At 40.5% G+C, this 22,203-nt stretch overlaps 1 protein-coding gene across 1 annotated transcript; it reads left to right on the forward strand.

The window, feature by feature from the left end:
- Positions 1–2,729: 2,729 nt before the first annotated feature.
- SPMIP4 (sperm microtubule inner protein 4) lies at positions 2,730–21,989 on the forward strand. Its single transcript, XM_074150899.1, has 9 exons — positions 2,730–2,863; positions 6,935–7,111; positions 8,327–8,398; positions 14,236–14,265; positions 15,357–15,541; positions 17,737–17,832; positions 19,033–19,125; positions 19,339–19,430; positions 21,459–21,989. Exons 1-9 carry the CDS (start codon positions 2,730–2,732, stop codon positions 21,987–21,989), a joined length of 1,410 nt encoding a protein of 469 aa, XP_074007000.1.
- Positions 21,990–22,203: the final 214 nt, after the last annotated feature.

Below are 22,203 nucleotides of genomic sequence, written 5' to 3' on the forward strand. Positions count from 1 at the left end.
ATATCTCTTTGGGGTTTCGTAAACACAATATTTGAAAGGCTATTACATTTAGAAATTAAGTTTTACTTAGGTATCATTCCTCAGGACATAAATGTATTGTTTTCCTGTACCTTTCTGCCTTCCCCCACTAGAAGCTTTTCCTCATCAAAAGGCTCATAGTGAGACAATTCATTCTCTTAACTGTGGATTTCTGAAAGCTCTGGGGCTGAAATGTGAACGATCATGTTTCCTGCTTTGAGCGACATCATCCTGGAAACTAGTGATTTCCTTTGTGGGTGATTTCCCCTGGATCAATAAAGACTTGGGGACTTTGGTCCTGCTAGTACCCGGCTCCACCTGACTTCATCATCACTCTTCTACTGTCATCCTCCCCTATCACCAGTCCTCTAGCCTAAACAGCTGCCAGTTTGCCAGAGAAGAGAATCGGCAAGCTGTCTGCCCAGACAGCAGGTGTCCTTTTGGATGCATTGGACTGTGCCCAGGGAGCATTGTTCATTGGATGCCTTGAACCTTGGTCTGGATCCTGCTGCTAAGGGCAGGGGTCAAGGGCTGGGAACTTGAGGTTCCCAAGCCAGTCACCTGGAAATGCTGTGCAATGAACTATGTTTCTAGAGCTGAAGGCATGTTTTAGGATTTGTGTAGTGGCCTTGGGCTACTGCAGCTGCAGGGACATGTGATGTATATGTTCAGAACCCTTTTGATGAGGGGGTATGGACTGCTGCCTATCAGTGGGGCTGGTGTTGGTATGATGGGTGGGACAGCAGATGGGTGTAAGTCTGTAAGTACATTGTGGATTTGCATAGCTGGATTGGGAGCAGTCAGATCCCAGTCTGGTGCTATGGACGACAGTTGAAATGCCAGGAAACTGATGAAATAAAATTGGTGGTGTAGATCCCTGCCTCAGTGGGCAGTTGCTGTTATGGAGATGCAAAGAGAAGCTGTGAACTGTGGCACCTCCCTGTATGTGCAACAGGCAGGGGCAAAAAAAAGCTACTAGTCATAGGCCCCAACTGTGATTCTGGCAGCCAGAAATAGATTTCCCAGAAAGGTTATTCAGGCTGGATAGAGAGGAAATTCGGCTCGGGTACAAACAGTGTGGACTCAGAACTGCATTATGTTACAGAACCACAGCAGTCCTGCTGGAAGAAAAGTCTCACTTTTGTTTCTTGCCCACTTGCAGATTGCAAATCAACAACTCTGAACATGTTTCTCTTTGCAAGCCAGTAGTACTTGAATCTGAGAAATCCTGAATATATGATTTCCACAGCGCTCATGCAGATACCATAGCAGACCACCCAACACTCTAGAAACTGCCAGCAGGACAAAGTTCATTTGAATTTTTTCACTTGAATGTGCTACATCAGCTTCTTTTCTTACAATACATGTGGCCCAACCCCCCAGACATCCTAGAAAAATAACATATTTCAAATATTTTCAAATTAGTTTCCTATTTCAATAAGGCAAAGCAAAATGTTTTGCATTTCATTGACATAGGCCTGAGAAGAAAACGGCTTGATCAAAGTACCCTTTTTGTCAAAGCTTTACCAAAGTCAGGATAGCAAACGTAGCAGTAAGATGAATGTATATCGCTCCTTTCTCCTTGAGATTGGCCTCAGACTCCTCTTGCCATTGTAAGATCCATATCCAAGAGCTAGCAGACCATTAAGTGCAGAGCAATGCAGAAGTGGCTTAAAGGTACAACTCAAAATGTAAGGAGGTAAAACAAAGACCTCCCAGCCTTCTCCATGTGACAAGCCATTGGGTTTTAGTCAAAAGGAGCCTTGTCCCAGCTTGTGGAGAGCAGAATGAATTCAGTGCTTCCCTTTGTACCTGTGAGGTTCTAAACATTATTAGACACCCCTACCAGGCTTGTCATAGAGCAAGCAGGCTCCTGAGGGCTTCCTTTGGAAAACCAAGGATTCTCCCAGAAGAAGCAGGGAACAGATAGATACACAGAAATTCTGTGCTGAATTGTGGGGCAGGGGGAGGAAGCAGTTGCCCTTGTTCATATACTTCATGTAAGAAGTTGCTTGTGTTTTTTGAAAAAAGACTCTCGATGCTGTGAACCAGAGCTTCACTGGGTAGAAGGTACAAGTCCTGGTGCTTTTCTCTTGCACAACAGAGCAGCTCAGAACAGAGGCAACTTGTTCGGGTATAAATGCCTGCATGGCATTCGAGAGAGCAGAGGGGTTTATACTGACCTAATATAGCACCCCTCCTCAGAAAGAGCTAATCTACCAGTGCTGAAATACAAAGTCACTCAAGGGAAAAGAAGACTAAAGCATTTCCCTTCCACACAGAGATAGAAAGACAAAAATCATGGCAATTAAGGAAAAAAATATTTGCCATGAAAAGTATCATGGGTGTAATATCATCGTTTTCAGAGTGGGACTGGAACTTTACACTGAATGCAAAGTCACCAAGTGAGACTTTCACAGGTGAGACCTTCTGAGTGCTAGACCAAACTTTCTCCTCTCATTACTTTAAATTATTTCTAGCTTCTGTTCATCAGTAATACAAAGCAACAGTATCACACCTCTTTAATCTGTCTCTTTCTTTTGTTCTATTTTGTAATCTGGTACAAATAAGCAGTAGCAGTAGTAAAAGCAACCATTGTTTCCTGTTGACACTCATCTATGTTTCCTCCTTAGCAACCAGATGCACTAACAAAACCTTTGATATTTGGTATTTTATCCCTGTATCTTCCCCTAGAAGCTCAAATATGAAACATGATGCTGCTGCATGACCTGCCCTGCTCCTATAGACAAATTGAGGGACCTTGTGTCCTATCAAGAGCCTTTGAGTCCAATGAGGTACTAACTCCACTTCAAATTCCTTCTCGGCCAACTGTCTCACAAGACAGGTAAGAACAGAACTCAAAAAGGTAAATGATTCCATTAAAAGTATTTGATACCCATTTACTTTTGGTAAAGTATTTTCTAATGGTTATGTTTTTCCCTCAAGACACATGTTTTTTTCTTTTTGTTTTAATGAAACAAAATGTTTTCTACTTTATGCAATAGTCTGTCAGTACCCTGGGAAACATGACGATTACAACTGAGAAGAAGACTGTTAATACTGTGGCTCTATGGCTCATAATCTCTTGAAATAACTTCATAAAGAATAAAATCAACATCTATATTGTATATCAAATTTGAAAAAAAATTAGCATGTTTTGCAAACCAATCACTAACATTTATTATGTTATTCTTTGATCTACTCCCGTTTTGAACATTTTTTTCCCCTAGATTACAGGTTCACCTAGAATTACTGAGATAAACTTTAAAATTAAAATTACAGGAAGCCTGCATTTTGCCTTCATAACCATCAGTGTGTAATCAGGAAGTTTCAGGAATTAAGGCTTTTTTGCTATAATTTACAGGTCCAATTATACCGTTACTTAGGGGGCAGGGTATAGCAGAATTCCTGCAGTTTTTCAAATTCTGGAAAGCTGAACCTCCGTGCTGCTCAGTACTCATGAAAATTTTTTTTTTCTCTAAATTTCTATTTTTTACATACATAACAGATCCAGAGTTAGCCTCAAGTCTTTCAGTGTTCTTTTATGTGAGATTTTATCTCTTTTGTTAGCAAAACCAATTCTTAGTTTCCATCTTACTGACAGCCTTCTGATTTACTACTAGTGCTAACTTCTTCCATTATTTGTAATGTCTCATATCCAACATCTGAATTCCAGTCAGAGTATTTTGATATTATTGGATTATCATACTTGTCAAACTGTGTCTTGATGCCTCCCACTTATATATCTTCCCCGAAGCAAGTTTTTGTTTTATTCCTTGCATTACAGGAATTTGGGTGAATTTCCATCTGAACTGTTTTAACTATTGACAGACTTGAAAGTTTACTGAATTATAGGCCTGATCCAAATTTTAGTGAATGTAAATTTTAATGCGTTCTGGGAGCACATCTTCCAGTTAATTTCATCCAGAAGGAACCCAGTACGTGTACTACAATACCAAGGCACTGCAAAATAGAGACCATGAGGAGACTCATGTCAAAAGTGCACTCATCCAAATTAAAATGCCAGAGTGAATACACCCCATGTGAACTCACACAGAGGCAGGTCCTAATCCTGTCCTTCTAAAAACTCTCTTTCCACAGACCTTCTGGAAGCTGTTGGCAACATACCCCATCAGTTGTGTTGACTTCATGCACTGATCAAATCAATTACTGGAGCCCTTTATAAGCTCATGATCTAAGACACTGTAGTCATACACTCCCCACAACAAAACAAATTTGAATGGAAAACTGTAACTTTTTAAAAGCAAAAGAGGCACTAGTGAATTAATGTTCTGATTCCAGAACGTTAGATCTTTTTTTTTTTTTAATTATTTTTTTTTTGTCAGAACAAAAGAGACAGAAAGCTGGAAGTTGGCTGTCAGGACTCAGAATAAATCTACAATAGTGCAAGTTAGAAACGGTGATAGTCTCTATTAAATCATTGACTATATTGCTGAGACTCAAGGATTGTTCATGACACACTCTTAAAAAAACCTTTCTTCACCCCAGCCCTCATTTGATATTCTCTGGACAGAGTCATTTTTTCTGTGTCCTTGAGGTTTTCAATATCACTGGATCAGTATTATCACCTATAAATGTTTCTTTGTAATAAGGAGACTTGGAAAAATTTTAAGCTTAACAAAGTCCTGCTTGGGCTGAATGGATGATCAGATTGTGTGCAATGCTTCTCTTTTCTGTCCAAGATAAAGTGGTTATTCTGCAATTTAGTAACCTATCAATAGCAGTCAACAGGAATGATTTATTAATGTTTCCGGTGAGAGTCAGCTTAATGAATACAAACACCGCAGCCATGCAGGTGACTTGGTGTCTGCCTGCCTGCTTTCAGAAAGGGGAAACAAGGCTTTGGACAGAACGTAAGAAATGGATGACTGAGTTCCTTCAGAAACTTAAAACCAGAAAAGCTTTCTGATAATCTATGGGACATCAGATTCTTATTTTGATTCATCGTACAATACAAACATATTGCAAAATGGATAAAGGAAACAGCATCAGGCAGCAGCAGAGTGGTGCTGAACCACATACAAAGGACTATGTGATAGGAGGGCACTGCACTGCCAAAAAAACAGAGAGAACAAAACACAACACAGCAACACTGTCTGTCTTGTAGATCATGGTCTCTCCCATAGATTTCCCTAAGATCTGTTTAGATATCTAGGACTCTGCCACAGTTTGAGTTTAAATGTACTCTGAGAAAAAGTTTTTATAGCCATTATTTTTTCTTCCTTAAAAGCCTATACTCTTAATGAAGGTCAGGATTGTAATGCTCATGGAAATGCTCATAGCCACATAATAAGAAGCCTATTTCCCTTCACGTTTCAGGAGATGTGGGCTCAGGGATGTTATTCTACTTTGAATCAATGTAAGATAAAGTCAGAATTAGGGGAACCTTACACTTGAAATACAGCATATGCCTGAATCTTGCTAGTACCTGCAGAATGGCACTTTTTCCCAGTATAGCTTAACAAAAAACACCCTATCCCTCCATCTCCAAAATAATGATCAACACTAGCAAAGGTTAATAACATCTCTGCTTAAACAGGGATTTCTTTAGCTGATACCCATCGCTCCATTAGGAATCACACATCCAGAAACCTAGAGCAACACTACACTTTGGAGCACAGGGCAGAGAAATCCAAGCTATTGGGAGCAAGTTGTCATATCTGCATGATTCACCACAGCCTGTGCTGTGACAGCAGTGGCTATACCACAGTCAGCAAGGGCACTACTACTGGTCTGCAGCCATGTCCATCTGCTTCACTCATCAGTAAATAAACACCCCATACCAGAAAAAGATGGTAGTACAGATGAGGCCTAGTTAAAGCAAGAATCAGGGCCGCTCGATAATGGAAGGGCTGACAACAAACAAAGACATCGCTGCTGGTTCCCAACCCACTCACCTAAACATCACTCTCCCTGGTTTCATATAAATGAAGACAGCACACCAGTAAAATATCTCGAGGGTGACCACCCCCATCACAAACCACGACAGTTCATTACTTCTTTGATAAGGTTTTCAGAAAATCCTGGACAACTAAGTCAAATTTAAATCACTTTGGCTCTGATGAGATCATAGAATCATAGAATATCTCAAGTTGGAAGGGACCCATAAGGATCATCAAGTCCAACTCCCTGCTCCTTGCAGGACTTATCTCTTTAATAAGACCATTGGCTGTGCATGTGTTCTCCTGACTGGAAAACTGCTTAGACCCAAACGAAAAGGAAGCTTTACATTTTCAGTTGAGTTTGGTGTCCATCTTTACAACACTGTAAGCCAAAACTATATGAGGTGAACACGCATTATAGCACAGTGAACTGCTCGATTTCACATGACATAGATGTATAGAAATGTACTGAATATCCTCAGCTACTAGCACATCCATGTGAAGTACCTGACACAGCTTGCATTCAGTGGGAATTACAGCTACCAAACAGTAAGATTTCTCACCTCTTCTAGAGATGGAGAGGGGAGGTTTTCAAAGCCACAAATAGCAAATCTGAAATCAGTGGGAATTAGATCCTAAAGCTTCCATCTGTGCCATTGCATATATTTGCTGTCCATATGCCACCTACGTAGTACTGAAGGGACAGTGCAGGTATCTATGTGCTGGCAGCTGGGACTCGATTACCCTGTGAGATGTACATGCTGCACTAATCAATCAGCTTCTTTCTTCCTCTCACTGACCAAAACATAATAGACCTGATTCAACCTTCATTAAGCAATTGCCAGTCACTGTTCTTACTTCTCCTAGTGCCAGTTCACTGTAATAGCATTACCCAGAATAAGACTGAGTTACTCAGAACCAAGAAAATAAAGCTAAATCATTGTTTAAAAGATTTCAAGTAACCATCACTGTTAAAGGACATTTTGGGTTGGTTTGTTTTGGTTTTTTTCCAGATATAAAGAGTTCAGGGAATCCTTTCACTGCTGCAAGCTTCCCTGGGAAGTAGAAAAGGAGCATGGAGCAATTGCACTACCTGTATTGCCAGAAGACCACAGGGAAAAGGACAAGTCTCCATGTACATTTATTAAAAGACATCAACATTATAGTAGTGGTGTAGACCCTTGGCCAAGGTAGGCTACAGGAATACTTCTCACAGTCAAAATAAATGTTTAAGTGACGGGTTTTTAACAACAGCAACATATAGCTAACAGGTTAGACAGCAATGTAGGCTGAGACATGCAAATACCTGCATTCAAAAAAATGGGCAATTTAAGCTTCTACCCTTTTCACATTGCCCTAAATATTAATGTGGAAATATATCAGTACCCACAAACCACTGCAAAGTGGTTTCACTGAAACACTTAAAGTTCCAAATGACCATATTTTTTTTTTCTCATCATTTGATAATTATTTACTGTGGCTGTTGTCCTAAACACCCTCCCTGACCTTAAAAATGTCACTAATGGACTAACTTACACTGATGCTCAGCATCCACAAATCCCATAGGCATAAACATGAAAAGTCAGTGCTCAGTATTTTCAGAAGAGATGTGTCTAGACAGCAGCTGAGGGGAAGAGCTCTGGTGTATGCTTTCTAAGTCAGGGCTCCCTCTTCTAGCCTCTTACCTCAACAGATTTCTTCTTTAGAATATATTGGGGTTGGTGCCATTTCCATTGAAACCAGTTCCAAAATTTCTTGTTCATCATGCTGGCATAAGTCAAAACAAAAGAAAAACAAAAGACTTAGTAGCAGATAGATAGATAGATAGATAGATAGATAGATAGACAGGCAAACAATGATGCCAAATCTCTTGTTGAGACACTGAGGTAGGCTTCAAATCACAATTACTGACTTACAGGAAAGCTTTGAAGGCAGAACATGCTGCTGCTTAGGGCTGACTTGGAGAAGTTCAAGAATAACCTTCAGCCCTGCAGGCTTCCCTGGATAACAGGAATGGAAGGCTTCTGCATGGCTGTCCAAGGGTTAAAACATGACTCAAAGACTGGAAAGTGGCCTTCCTGTCCTTGCTCTGCTCTGCATTATCATGAACTAGCCTCTCTGTAAAATGATCATAGAATCATAGAGTATCTCAAGTTGGAAGGGACCTATAAGGATCATTGAGTCCAACTCCCTGCTCCTCGCAGGACTACCTAAAACTACACAATATGACTAAGAGCAGCATCTAAAAGTTTTGATATTAAGGCTGAGATTTTTAGATTAAGGCTGATATCAAAATAAGTTTTGATATTATCTGAGAAATCAAGACAAAAACATACCAACTGATGTGGATTTTTATAAGCAAATAGAGCATAAACTGTCTAGATCTATGCTTTCTCTTTGCACAGAGGCCTTCCCACCAAGCAGTACCGTGATGTCACCCAGCTGAAAAAAATTGATACACGTATGAATGATGAACTGTAAGTTTAAACTGTGCATTGACCAGATTGTGAATTTAGTGACTATAACAGCAAACTGAATATTCACTCCACTCCGGTGATATTATGCACATATGGAGTGCAGATATGATATGAAATCTGAAGCGCTGTGTTCTGTAAAAAGGGATTTGCTAGTAACAAAGGAGAGCAAACACAGTTGGGAAGAAAATTCAGAATATGGCATTGTACCCCTTCAACAAGGGTCTCTGAATTTGCTTTATAGGTTGTCCATATTTATCAGTTTGTAATACTCAAAAATATTAGCCTTTCTACTGGTTAGAATCCAGATTAAACTGAAGTAACTGAAGTAACCATGACATCGTGTATTTTAGTCTGGTTTTCTGGTGTGGATATATATACATGTAGATGTATTTTTAGAGGAGGCTTGGCAAGGATTATTTTTCTCACTGCTGCTGTTGAAGAGATATCAGACTCTGAATTTGGATGCTGCTGGAGTTCTGCAATCTAACATTTTGCCACTTGATGGCAACAGCAAAACGCTTAAACTTGATCAAACTACAGAGATTTTAGATTAAGGTAATTTAAAGCGTAAATGTAAATCCTTCAAAAGCAGAAAATGAACAAGTTACACCTCTCATATTAGCATTGATTACTAGAGCATATTAGAAACCTGAGAATAATTCTGTGACGGTTTCTTAGTTATCTTTATAGGGCTGTGAGGCGCACTGTTCAACCCCATCAACCCCACCACTCTCCTTTAGCCTCCCTGCACGTGAAACACCTGCTCCCCTTTCTGTGTAAACCCAGCCACTCTAGAAAAGCAGGACAGCTAATTGTAAACAGGCTACCAAAGCTACGCAAGGAAACCTGCAACTCTGCTCTTTGCAATCCACTGCCTTTTGCAGGCTTCTCTCTTTATTATCTCATTAGAGCACGCAGCACAAGCAGATGTGAGTGTGGTTACCTACAAGAATGCACAAGCCAAAATCCCTTTTTACTGGGACAGCATGTGGCCTTTGACCAGCAATGTACATTAGAGGCATTGGCTGTGCTGCTGTGCTGCTTCTGCAGAATTTGATTACAAGCTACAAGGAAGTAGCAAGTTTCCCTGCAAGTTTCTTGTCTAAGTTTCCTAAGCACCAAGTGACAAGAACTGGCCCGCACAATTTTGTAAGATAATGGAGCACTTTTAAAGTTGTTTTAAAACCAACATCCATGCAAAGTGACACTCTCATGTCACACAGTCAAGCTGGGTGGTTCTGTTTTATTACCTAACCCATCCTCAAGAAAACTCCATTGACCGCAGCGGAATGATGCTGGACAACAATTTGGCCCACTGTGACTTGCTAGTCAAATACGTGTCCTGTTATGTGACATTTATATTGGTGTCCCTGAAACAGCAGAAACACAGGCAAATTGTGGACTAAAATTAAAAACTGCGCTTTGCATGGGTTAGGTCTTCCTAGTCTGGCCAACCTCAGATGCTTCTTGGTTAAGGATGTTCTGGGACCCATTCATTTCACAGCAAGAGTGTTCCTCATGCCAGTTGTTCACCAGACTGGATCATCCATGTACACAGACTGAAGTAGAGCTCAAAACACCTTTCTGGGGATTTGCTTCCTTAAGAGGAAGAAACCAGGGACTACTGTGACACTATGCCTTTGTGCTAGCTGTATAAGGAGGAAGGAGGTTTGACACAGGAGCAGATCAAACTCTGCCCCCACACATACTGAAAAGTACACAACCTTGGACTCTGAGTATTTGATCAACAGGACATTGATATATTTCTCCATTATTTTGCACTCACATCTTCACCTGAAACATTCCAGGTCTCTCAAAATATTTTATGGTCTACGCTTTGTCCTAGTTTGAGCATTTTGTTTTCCTATAAGGTTGTATTTTCTCGGTCTTTGAAAGACTTTTAAATTGAAGGAAATAATATATCCTTCAAAACAGAAAGTGAAACACACACACAAAAACTTCCACATTTATAGTCCAAGGTCTTTCAGAGCAAATACTCTTCCTGCTTTCAGGGACTATTAAGCGGTGACAGCCAAATGGAACCTTTCGTGAAAAATACCCTCCGAGTGGTGCTCTGCGGGTCTATCTGGGAGCTATTAACACTCAGTTTATTTACCTTATAGCCTGTGAGGGCTCCTTTGAGCCATTACTGTCTTTTGTGGGAAATGAATTACCAGGCATTTGCAATAACTCTGTACACTTTCATGGGACAACTATGCCTTTGCCTTAAGTATGCACACTACGTATCCTTGTGCAGTTCTGCACTAGAATGAATCACTGAGTTTGTGCAGATGTGGTTTTGTAAGTGCATTAGCAGTGGGCCACACACATATGCCCTCCCAGTCAAATGTACTGGAGAAAAGTAGTCACCTCCACCCATCTAAATGTGTAATGAGTTCTCAAGTTCACATCAAACAAGACTGCAAAATCCTGAAAGGCCTTGAAAAACACCCTTCAGCCATTGCCAAGAACCCTAGTTATACACATGCACGCTCTACCTCAGGCTACAGCATTTGCAGCTGTCCTTCCAAAGACAAGTCACACCAATAAGGTTTTCGGCGGGTTCAGTGACAGCACAGAATGAATGAAAACTGGCTTTTTTTTCCATGTGGGGTTTAATCTGTTTTCACGTTTATCATGCCACACAGTGCTCGCATTCCTCTGGCTGTCCACCAGCTCCCCAACCCCTGGTGGTTCCCTGACGTGCAGCTCCTTGACCAAGCAGATTTTAAGGTTAGGCAGATAAGCGATTGCCTCCCTTTGAAAGAACAAATGGCTGCAGGGAAAGTCAATTTACACATGTGAAACATTTTATTCTTCAGTCATAATTTCCTTCCTGCTAAAACCGGCAAGAGTGAGACATCTTATTCTCTTAATAATTTACTGAGTACATGGGAAATTAACAGGAAAGAGCAGCAAAAAGTTCTCTGGCCTGATGTAGAAAAGAAGCTGAAGGTCATGAGGCTCCCCACACTGCATCACTCTCAGGCCAACACCACACCTGGGAGAAGAAACAGCTCTTCAGAGGCTCCAACCACGTGTCAGAGAGTAGAAAAATAGCGGGAAGCGGAAGCTCCTCATGAAGGTCACCCAGGTTCCAATGTGGTTTTTATTATCATTACTAAACAAGTGTGTCCCTGCACGCAGTGCTCGGCACTACATCAGGAGGGAAGCCACAGAACTACTGCTGGCAAAGCCAGTGTTTCCATGAGGATTCTTTCTCTCAAGTGAAGCTATTTTATCAAGAAGTGTTGGCTGAGTGCCCACAGTACACTCATTGCTTGGGAAATGGGATGGTGTCCATCTGAACCACTGCCTGGATTTGTTCTGGGGCTTTCCAAACTGGGAGCATCTTAAGCTTAAGATGCAGCTTAAGTCTGACTTCTTTTCAAGAGACTGATAAAGTCCATATCCTCTGTGGACTGAACATAAAGGGGCAGATAACATAATACTTAGCAACTGTTTCTTGTGTGATACTGGCAGACTCCAGCAAAAGACTGCTAGAACTCAGTGAAAGCATCTCAGCGCCAAATTTGGAAAACCTGCTATTCCTTTCTTCCTTTCCAGCCAGAGCTCTACTTTTCTATACATTCTGGGCGACTTCAGGCTTACTCAGTTTGAGTTTCAAAAATATAAGGAACACTCTAAACATCTTTGAAAATGCAAAGCTTTGCTGGCTGTTACAACCTGAGCTCACAAAGCTTTTCTAAATCATAGTAGAGACATGAAAATGCATATTCATCCTTATTTTGTTGCATCCTTAAGTTTAGATGCTATAATGAAAAGTGGTCTACAGAGGTACTTAAGTAATTCTGCCATACCAGAGCACAAAGCAGACTGATTGTCCTTATTTTTGCATATTTGTATCAGGAATATGTCCAATGAATGCAAGGAAGAACGTAACAATCCACAATGTAACACAATGGACTAGAATGGAAATGGAAACTGAGAATACTTCTTAAGTGTTTCTTTTCAATTCACATTGTGTTACAATAGTACAATATTATATCTTACAACTGTAATATTGTTACACAATGTGAAATGAAAAGAAACACTTAGAAGTATTTTCCTTCATGTCTACAGCACCAGTAGACATACAGCACCAGTTCTAACTGTAGAAATGGAAAAATCAAAAGGAACTATCTGTGGAACAAACTTTTAAAGATTGGTATTCTGTAAATATGTCTATTTCTGTAAAAGCTTTCATTTTCAAGACAGACACAAAGTTTCAATCAGAGTTCCAGGTCGTTATAAATGTAACAATATACAAACAGTTGTCAGAATCCAACACTTTGATCAATTGCTGTTATCTTTGTCAGAATCCAACACTTTGATCAATCGCTGTTATCTTTGTAGCATCACACATTAAAAGTACATTTTTTGTTCAACTCAGTTGAGGCATGAGTTATGCTGGCACTGTAATTTGTGAGATATCACACCTCATGTTGAATGCACTGAGTCCCATGGCATCACAGCACAGATTTCACAATGAAATGCATGACTTCTGCATCTTGTATTAGAACGTGTGAGCAAAATTGATTTGGCACTTGACATTTATCTCCAAAACACCCATGCCAGTATAGAAAGAAATAAGCACAGGACTTATTCTTTGAGCAAGAGGGCATCCTTCCTCTTTGTAACTGTGCAACACCTATTTTTATGGAGGCTAATTCAATGATGGAGTGGCCAAGTTGCAGCTCTTGAATCACAGGTGACTTGAAGAGAGCCTGGGTGCAGCTCCCGTGCCACGGCTGTGTCATTAACCAGGCTACTGAGTAACCCCCAGTGGTGGGAGGCAGAGTGTTCCCAGAGGAACTGCTAAGGCGGAAAGGATGGCATCCACGTGGGACCCACTAACATCCCACATGGCTATGTCCTCAAACTGAGCAAGAGGAGGAGCCCTGAGAAGTTACCGCTATCATTTCCTGTTTGGGAATGAATCTGGGACATCCCTCTCCTCACTGAGAAAAACGAGGGGTTTGGGCAATATGAATATTTTGGTATATGGCCTGTAGAGAATTGAGAAACTTTGTGTGATCACTGTAAAAACAATAAAGCTTAAAAAAAGACTTATCAGCAGACAACCTCCCCTACCCATATACGGTAAAGACCCTTTTAAGCAAGACCTGGTAATTAAGGCTTCCTCATGAAATACAGGAGATTTTGGAGCTCCAGGTGAACCACTTAGATTAGTCCAGTAATACTGTCTTTCAGGCATCTTTTTTTTATTTTTTTTTCATCATACCACAAAGAACTGTTAAGCAAATTAATTAATTTTTTAATCTTTGACATTTTGCTGACTTGATACAGTTGCCAAGAGACTCCTAGCTCGCCTCAGTGATGAAATTTTTGCCCTTTAAACTTAGTGTTTTCTTTTGATTACGTTTTTTTAAATTTATTTGAAGCATAAAATAAGTCTCCATGGCAAAATATAAATAATTTATCACCATGGAATGAGTAAGTATTTTCTCTGCAAGTAGGAATGGGATGTGTTTTCTATTTTGCATTACTGATAAAAGGATTTATTTTTACTAATAGCACATACCATTGTTAATTAATATAGAGCTTATTACACAAAAGTGTAAGAAGATAGATTTTTCCCTCACTTCTTTTAAAAAGACATTCTGCACATCACTTATTCCCAGTGCCTTTTCAGCCTTTGGCACCTGGCAACACAAAACATTCCTCATGGAATGAGTGGTATCAATAAGTATATTGTCTGCGCTGCTTACATATTGATTTGTCCCTAATGTATATTGAGTGCACTGATGTGGGAGGTGCAAATGAACATGGGTGACTTCAGGTAACTTATTTATTATTTTTCTTCCCTAATACAGGCTTCATAAACCACCAAACAGTTTGGCTAAGTAAGTACATTTCTCCTATATTATATCTTACCTGTCCTTAATGAAATAAAAAGTCATAACTGCACAGTGCAGGCTCCTCAGTAATAAGTGGTGGCAACTCAAATAGGCAAAAAATTCTCTGTCAAATGAAGCATGTAGTGATAGGTTTATCAGGTTAGCAGTGTTTGCCCAGCACACCCACACTCCTAACAAATGCTCATCTTGTCGACTTGCCGATGGGCTAATTGGGTTTTCTCGGCTGTGTTGTTCATGGCCTCTTTACCTAATGTGAATTAAAGTGTTTTGGAGCATCTACCAAGCACAACTAAGGGATCTAAAGTATGTATAAAGCAGATTTATGAGAGAGAAGCCTCAGAGCAGTCCAGCCTGGTAAGACATCTTGTTACGTCATGATGCACAGCCTCAGGAATGCAATGAATTTGACTCCTGCTTAAGGTTGTGACTTTGCTCTATAAAGCAATTGGGGAAAGGCATTTTCTCTCAGTAAACCGCTGTATGCAGTTGTGGTAAAGTTTAGTAGAATCCAGACAGGATGCTAGTCTCTCGTACTGGAATAAATCGCTGCTTTCATTTTCCTCAGAAGATTTCAGGATTCCCCTGATTTTAATAAGTTTTTTAATTATTCTATAATCAAAAACCGAAAGCCGAAAAGAACAGCCACAGGAACATCGGCACTCCATGAAATCCCAGTTCTCAGTAAAACTCTCCAGTTTAGCTTTATCCTCCTTCCTCCCAGAAATAAACATCCACTTAGAGGCAAATTTTGATTTCACCAGCACAAACTCAGCTACTATTAATTGGAGCTGTGCCAAAATAAGAAGTCCACATTTTCCTTCCATTAAGCCACATAAAAGTAAACACGAATTGGTATGACTGATTATGTACAAAAGGTGCAAGGGAATCATCATCATGAATTCTTTGCAGGGTGCAAGCAAGAGGGAATTAGAGAACTAAGATACCTCCTTTCTGATTCTCACATCTCTCCCAGTTCTTGCAAAGTGTTATATTTAATGCTAAAACTCTGTCAAATGCGAAATAATGAAATTTTCTTTCTTTCTGTCCTTCTCCCTGCCAACTCAAACCAACCCAAGACCACTGTGCCTGCCATTTCCCATCTGTCATCCCTACCAGACACACATCTCTAGGTACGCCATGTTCCCAAACTTCAGATCACCTGAGGATCAAGACACTGGGACTGATGCAAGCAGTCATCAGCCATTTCATCCCAATATCCCCACCAAGGCTTTTGATGTGGTTGTTCTGGGAAAGACCAGAGGTAATGCAGTACTCTGCTGGTTTACTATTTATTCTTGAAACTTACTTAGAAACACTACTGAAGTTACACTCTTTTCTACTGAAGCTTAACAGAGCCAGAATCTGAATATATCAGTGGTCAAGCTAAGCGTTTTGGCTTAAATTAGAGCTCTATGTGCTGATAGTTGCAGTCTCCATGGAGGATACCTCAGCACTAAGAATGATGAATAAAGCCAACTCACATGAACACCTTGTAGCCTCAGAAGCCAACAGAGCTATTAACATAGCTGCTACTCCCCACAAAAGCCAGATGGATCATTTAGTGTATCTGATATCTTCTGTCAGGCAAATAATTCTTCACAGTCCAATAGAGTGGAAGAGAAAGGAAAAAAAAGGCATCGGTGAGATCAAGAACTAGCAATCTGGGGGCCAAAGTAACGCCTGCTATAGCTTTGCTGAGAACAACAGAGGGACCCCTGAAATGAGAGCTAAATGACTTACACAGATGATAGAACAAGGTCCAGGGAGAAAAAGCAACTCTTCTTATCCCTTACGAAGACTGAGATGAAGCCCTAGAGATTCATTATTTACAGAACACCATATAAGCCATCATGAGGTGTTTGGTTTTAATCCCAGCATCATTTTACCCTGAGAGTGGCTTACATAATATATTGGAGGAAAAGGGCATGAATTTTTTTTTCTTTTTCTGCTTTTTTCCTGGAGGCATTCTACTACATTGGGATTTTGACAGGTACTTTGTTTTGGAAGGCTTTAAAGATCACCTGCATGAACTGATGAGGAGTCCTTGGCAGCTGCTGACCACACAGGGTTACGGGGAATTTGGGACAGTAAAAAGCCAGCATGTCTGTGTACCACGGCAGTGCTTGCTAGGAAGGGTTTGGCAATAACTGTGTGAAACAGAAAAAGCATACACTGGCAAGGATAAGAAGCTTTTCAGCAAGTAAAAGCTGATAATGTTACGTAGGAGGTCAATTTGCATTAATTAGCTGCCATTCCCAGTCATGGGCACTGTGCTGTACAGTTATGTATATAATTGGGTACATTAGCCATTTTTAGGGGAGTATTTGTCCATCCAAACCAAAAATCTTTCCAAAGAAAACGTAATGCTAGGAGCAGACATTTTTAGTCAGTATTCATTGATCATTGGTCAATTTAAGAAACGCTAATCATTTGTGGAGGTGGGCTTACAAACACAGGAGGTCCATCAAAGGCCAAGGCCTATTTCCAGCAAAGCTTAGCAGGTTCAGAATTAGTACCTAAGGCAGCAGCTACCACTGGCACTTAGAAAGTACTTGAACTTCATTTGCTGTTCCCTCCATATGGTTTGACTTCCTCAGAGACCAGGACACTCCAGCTTCCAGTGACTGAAAGAGAAATCTCTGATTAAGTCCAGATAACCCAGACCACACTCTGGTGACTTTTACCACTGGAAGGTTGTATTTAAAGGCTTTATGTCTTTTATACATCTCACCTTTGCAAAACTCAGAGTAGCTATTACGTAGCAAATGTTACAGCATTATTGTGAGGTAAATAAGGAAACTGAGGCTGGAGAGAAAAAGCAGTGATAGAACCAGAGTTGGAAATCAAGCTCTTCCAAGCGTGCACTGCAGTTTCATTTTTATAAGACATCTAGTAGCACTCAGTTATTCTCTGATGGTGACACTATGAGTACAGAGCCAGCTTCACAATTCACCAAGCTTTACTGTTTGTTGTTGCTGATTGTAAAAATCATGCACAGAAAATGCAGTAAGAATCTTCCCCTGCTGGTGTGTGAATGAATCCAGAGCTCCTGCAATTGGCCATGGGCAGGTGGCCTGCTGCAGAGGCAGCTTTATCTGGTGCAAGATCCAGCCCTCAGCTCCTTGTCACCACCTCTCTGCCTGAGACAACTAGCCTTGCAAGTCTGGTGGTGCATCTAATCACATTGAGTGCTTCCAAAAAGACAGCTGGGTTAACTTATGCCAGTTTAATGAATGATCTGATCTAACCCTGCTGATTTTGTGCCAAAAGAGTGAAGATGAGTTCTGTCTGCAGATCCATGAGGTCAGTCTCCCAAGCAACAGCTCACAGAAAGAACCTCTTCCACCAGCACAGCTGACTTTATAGTGAGTGTACATCTACAGCTTAAAATGCTAATCCATCTGTCATTCTGATCAATAATGTTCCATTAGAACATGTTAAATATTTCCCCTATAGGTAATCCGTATAGGCATGAAGTTGTCAGTATTCCCTCTGACTCCCAGAAGAAGGCTGTGCACTGGCCAGGACAGCACACATACTTCCAAGTACGTAGTTCATACAGAAAAGAAAAAAATGCCCTTTTTTTTTTTTTAATTAAACTTCTCTGCATCTCTTTCATGGGAGACATTTCTACATAGAGAGCTCCTGTACTGTTCCAAACACTTGCAGGCCATGAATTAGGCGTCACACATACAAAGAGTGAAAAGCTTTGGAGACAGTTTCCAGCCACCTCAGCAAAATATAAACAAGATGAGAAGCTAGCAGGCTGTCCTGTGACTGAATCCTTTAAGCAGTAACTAGCTCTCACAAGACCTAGCCAAGTAGCTCTGGAGATAAGACGAGCAAGAAGGAGCAATAATAGCTGCTGACCATCCATTTTGGGGAGGGGAAGGGGGGGCTTCATTCAGAAGCCCAGATTACGCTCTCCAGCCCTTCAAAGAAATGGCTTTGGGCAGCAGTAGATCTTTGGTCCTCCTTAACCTCCCCACAAGCCCTGCCAACACACTGACAGGCTGGTGTCTCTATTTCCATGTCTTCCAGAAAATAGATGTCCTCTTTGTGGATGGTCTTTGACTCCAACCTTGCCTTCCCCAGTGTAATGATGGAGGCTGGGCTGGTCCATAAAAAAATGAATTTGTTCATGAATCATCATGTTTCTACTCTTCTTCAGCTTGGCTAAACATTAGTTCTCTTTCCAAAGGGATGTAGCCTGAAGTTTGATGACGGATAAAAGTCATGAATAGCGTAGGAAAAAATAGCAGTGAACAAAGAAAGATACATCCTTTGCAGACACACAGTCTTAGCCATGTGGCAAGGGAAACAATAAGCACCAGTCCATTTTAAGGCAGTCTATAATCGTAACTAAAAAGAAAGCTTATATAGCAGGTAATGTTCTGCCTAGGTGTAGCTACCACGGACAACTTGATTCCAAGTTATTTGAATTGAGTTCAGCTGATTGTATGTACCAGTTGTATCTTCTACTTGAGTAGTAATATTCTACTGAAGAAATTTTTCCACCACATTTCTATTTTATCACCATTTACAAAAGATATAATTGGGGGAGGGGAGGGGAGGGCAACACGACACGTGTTATTTCAAACCTTAAAAATAGTCTTTTCCATCCAGCACACACATGGCTTATACCTTACCTATTTCTTCTTATCTTTTAGCTTCCTAAGATTGCTGAAGAAAAGGGTCAAATATACTATCCGAATCCACCAAAAACAGTGGCCCCTAACTCCACTTTTGAAGGGCTGGAACATAATCTCTCTCGGAGAACAACCAATATGCTACGGAACACTGAAAGGACTCTGGGGATCACAACATATAATTGGGAGTTCACAGGCAAGCATTTTTTGTTAAACTAATTTACTTGGGATAGCAATGAAAGACCACAAATTGTTAGCCACTAAATTTCTTAAAGAAAACATTTTTTTTTGTCAGTAGCAAAGGCCACACAAACTGCAAATTATCTGAGGTTTTTCAGGGGGACTGTGCATTACTTCTGATTTTCCTAAGCAATAAAAATGTGTGACAATAAAATCTGTCTCCATTAAGGAAGAGGTCCTATGAATCCCCTTATGCTGGATAACCATTACCTGAAAGCCATTGGCAGATTAACTAGAGAACTAGGTGAAGACGTGGAACTAGTAAGTATTACATTTACTAAGAATTTCATGCTTCCACCACAAGTAATACTGGCAAGAGATTACCAGATTCAGCTAGCTGAATTAAGCTTTGATAATACTTAAGCACAGAGCAAGGCTCCCTTTAACACAGAAGAAAAAATTCAGTGTACTAAATCAGTCCTGACACAGCTGACTGACAGAACTTCTGTAATGGATTAATCACTTGTTCAGGGTTTGCAGAGGGGAAAGTTATTGTGATTATCTGCTTATTTTTTATCTTATCATTTAAAGTTGCCACCAACACATGACAGCAATTCAAACGACCTTTTGCCTTGAGAAGTATGAGTAACAGTCTCCATAAAATGAGTTGGCAGCTCTCATGTGAATGGTGCAGCACTGCAGAGACCAAAACATTGGCTACATATTCAGCTCATGTTAATCAGGACAATTCCACTGAACTCATTAACTTACTGTCTTTATTGCACATTGTATTATTTGGTAAGTGACCCATTATCATTGCAGGCTATTGCCTCCTTACTCACTATACCAGTTTAAGTTTGGCAGAGTTTCTATGATTCATCCTTCTCCATTTATGTGAGTGATTTGCCTTTCTTCCTTAAGGGTGTATCAGTAACATTATCAGATTCTATTTTAATGCAAAGATTTACTTTAAAGAATGTATAAAACTATATTGGAAAACTCCATGTTTATTGTCTTCAACAATTTTTATATTCTGTATAAAAGTGAAAAGATACTACTTGTATTAAATGCTACTCATGCAAACAAAGCATAACACGGTATATAAGCATAGCAAATCAAGTTGAGCTGCTTTTTGCTAATGCATCGTTACCTGTAATGGTTTAAGCTGTTCAGTGACACCTGCACATTGTCATACAGAATACATACAACATCTAAGTTATTCTAACTGACTAAGCAACTCTGCAGGTAAAACAGAAGGAATGGATTCCTGCTCACCCTTCCACAGCCCTGCTGGCTTTGCAGCACTTATGGGTTCAAACTGCACAGACATATAAAAAGCAGGGAAACTAAGTAAGATGTTGTCATTTTCTTATAGTCCAAAAGCAGTCCTGGATAAAAAGTCCCCAAATTGTTCTGCTTTTTTAATACTGGATTCAAAAAATCCAAGTAAGGAAATCCCTTTTGAAATAGCATTTACAATTTTCTGATAATCGAATGCCTGTATCTGAAATGGAAAAGCTGTTTAGCTTTTTTTCTAGTGTGATGAAGAAACAATGTTTCACTTTATGATGATGAACACCTTAAAGAACAGTTTCAACAGCTGGTCTCTGGAAATGGAAATCCAAACTAGCATCTTACATTAATTCAAAACTGGGCCGTTTTGTTGCCCTCTAGCTTCCAAAATGTGATTGGCAGAGGCCTACCCTGGGCCACGCTGATTTATCTGAACAACGTTATTCCGTTTAAAACATATATACGTTAAACATCAAACACTCAGATTGTTCAGCACAGTAACTGCTGAAGTCCATTCTTTGGCTATAGGACTCAAATGTAGTTTATGTTTAAACAGTCCCTATAAACGCGGCTTTGACTCTGCACCAGTACCTGAAGCCTCAACAGTACAAATGGTTACAGGGCAATAGGATTCAAGCAGTGGGTGAGAGCGCTAAACAGCCACGTGCCGGTGAGCATCCTCAGTCCCACTTGCAACAGTTCCTAAAAGAATTTAAAAACACACTAACGCAAGCCACCATTTATACTATCATATCGCTTATGAGACCACAAACAGAAGACTTATGCTTATAGAACAAAGGAGAAGAGAGTACATCTATACCCATTTATATCTTACGCATAGGGGTGGAGCAGAATATTTTCTTTTCCAAAGCATAAAGATCGACTCCAAGCTCCCTAAGTGGCAAGGCAGTAACGAATGGGCTGCTTCCCTTTGCCTGGGAGACCCCTAACTGAGCCATTTCACTAGTCTCAGACAATGGTCTGCTAAAATAACCAGGCCCTGCTAAAATAAGAGACTTAGACGACAGTGTAAATCTTCCTCCTTCCTCCATACAGAAAGAAACATTTCTGCCTAGTCTCTCACAAGTGAGACCTCTTGAAGGGCGCACTGCATGCTTACTTCAAGGTCGACGTCCCCGTCAATCAATCCTGCAAGAACACTCCTCCAGTGTTCAGATGCCTCTGCCTTCAGGCAGAGTCCCTACTGTTGTAGCCAGCTACTCGGACACAATGCTGAGTCGAATAAATACAGCTGCCAGTCTCAGTCAGCAGCAAGGCTTACCGCTGGATGTAAAGATTAAGGAAAACAGAATGTTGTTGCACAAGGTTCAGCATCAAGAAACATGTCGGTCTGCATGCAGACCAGCGGATGGGCCAAGAGAGACAGCACTGTCTGAATGGATCCCTAGCTGTGAGGTTCCTCGGTGCCAGCCAAGCCTGCTGGAGCTGCAGCGTTCCTTCTCTAAGACAGCAGCACAAAAACATTTTCATACCATACGAGGAGAGACAAAAGACCTCAGAGATAACACTACCAAGGGAATGAGAGACAAATTCTACAGTTTCAATGCTTTTTATTTCTTTAATTGACACATTCCTTTAAAAATAGAGTAACAAATAAAAAGTACCTCAATACAAACTGTCTGTCCCTTCCTCAATAAATTCAAACAGTAAAGAGAAGACCAGCTAGGGTAGCCCAGGACATGTGCAGCCTATTTGAGAAGAGAAGACTAGAAGAGCTTGTCTTGGTCTACAAGTGAAAACATGACTTCTCGAGAAAGACATTAGTGGGATAAACACTGGT

Source organism: Numenius arquata, chromosome 7 (genome assembly GCF_964106895.1).
Source record: "Numenius arquata chromosome 7, bNumArq3.hap1.1, whole genome shotgun sequence".
Taxonomy (NCBI): Eukaryota; Metazoa; Chordata; class Aves; order Charadriiformes; family Scolopacidae; genus Numenius; species Numenius arquata.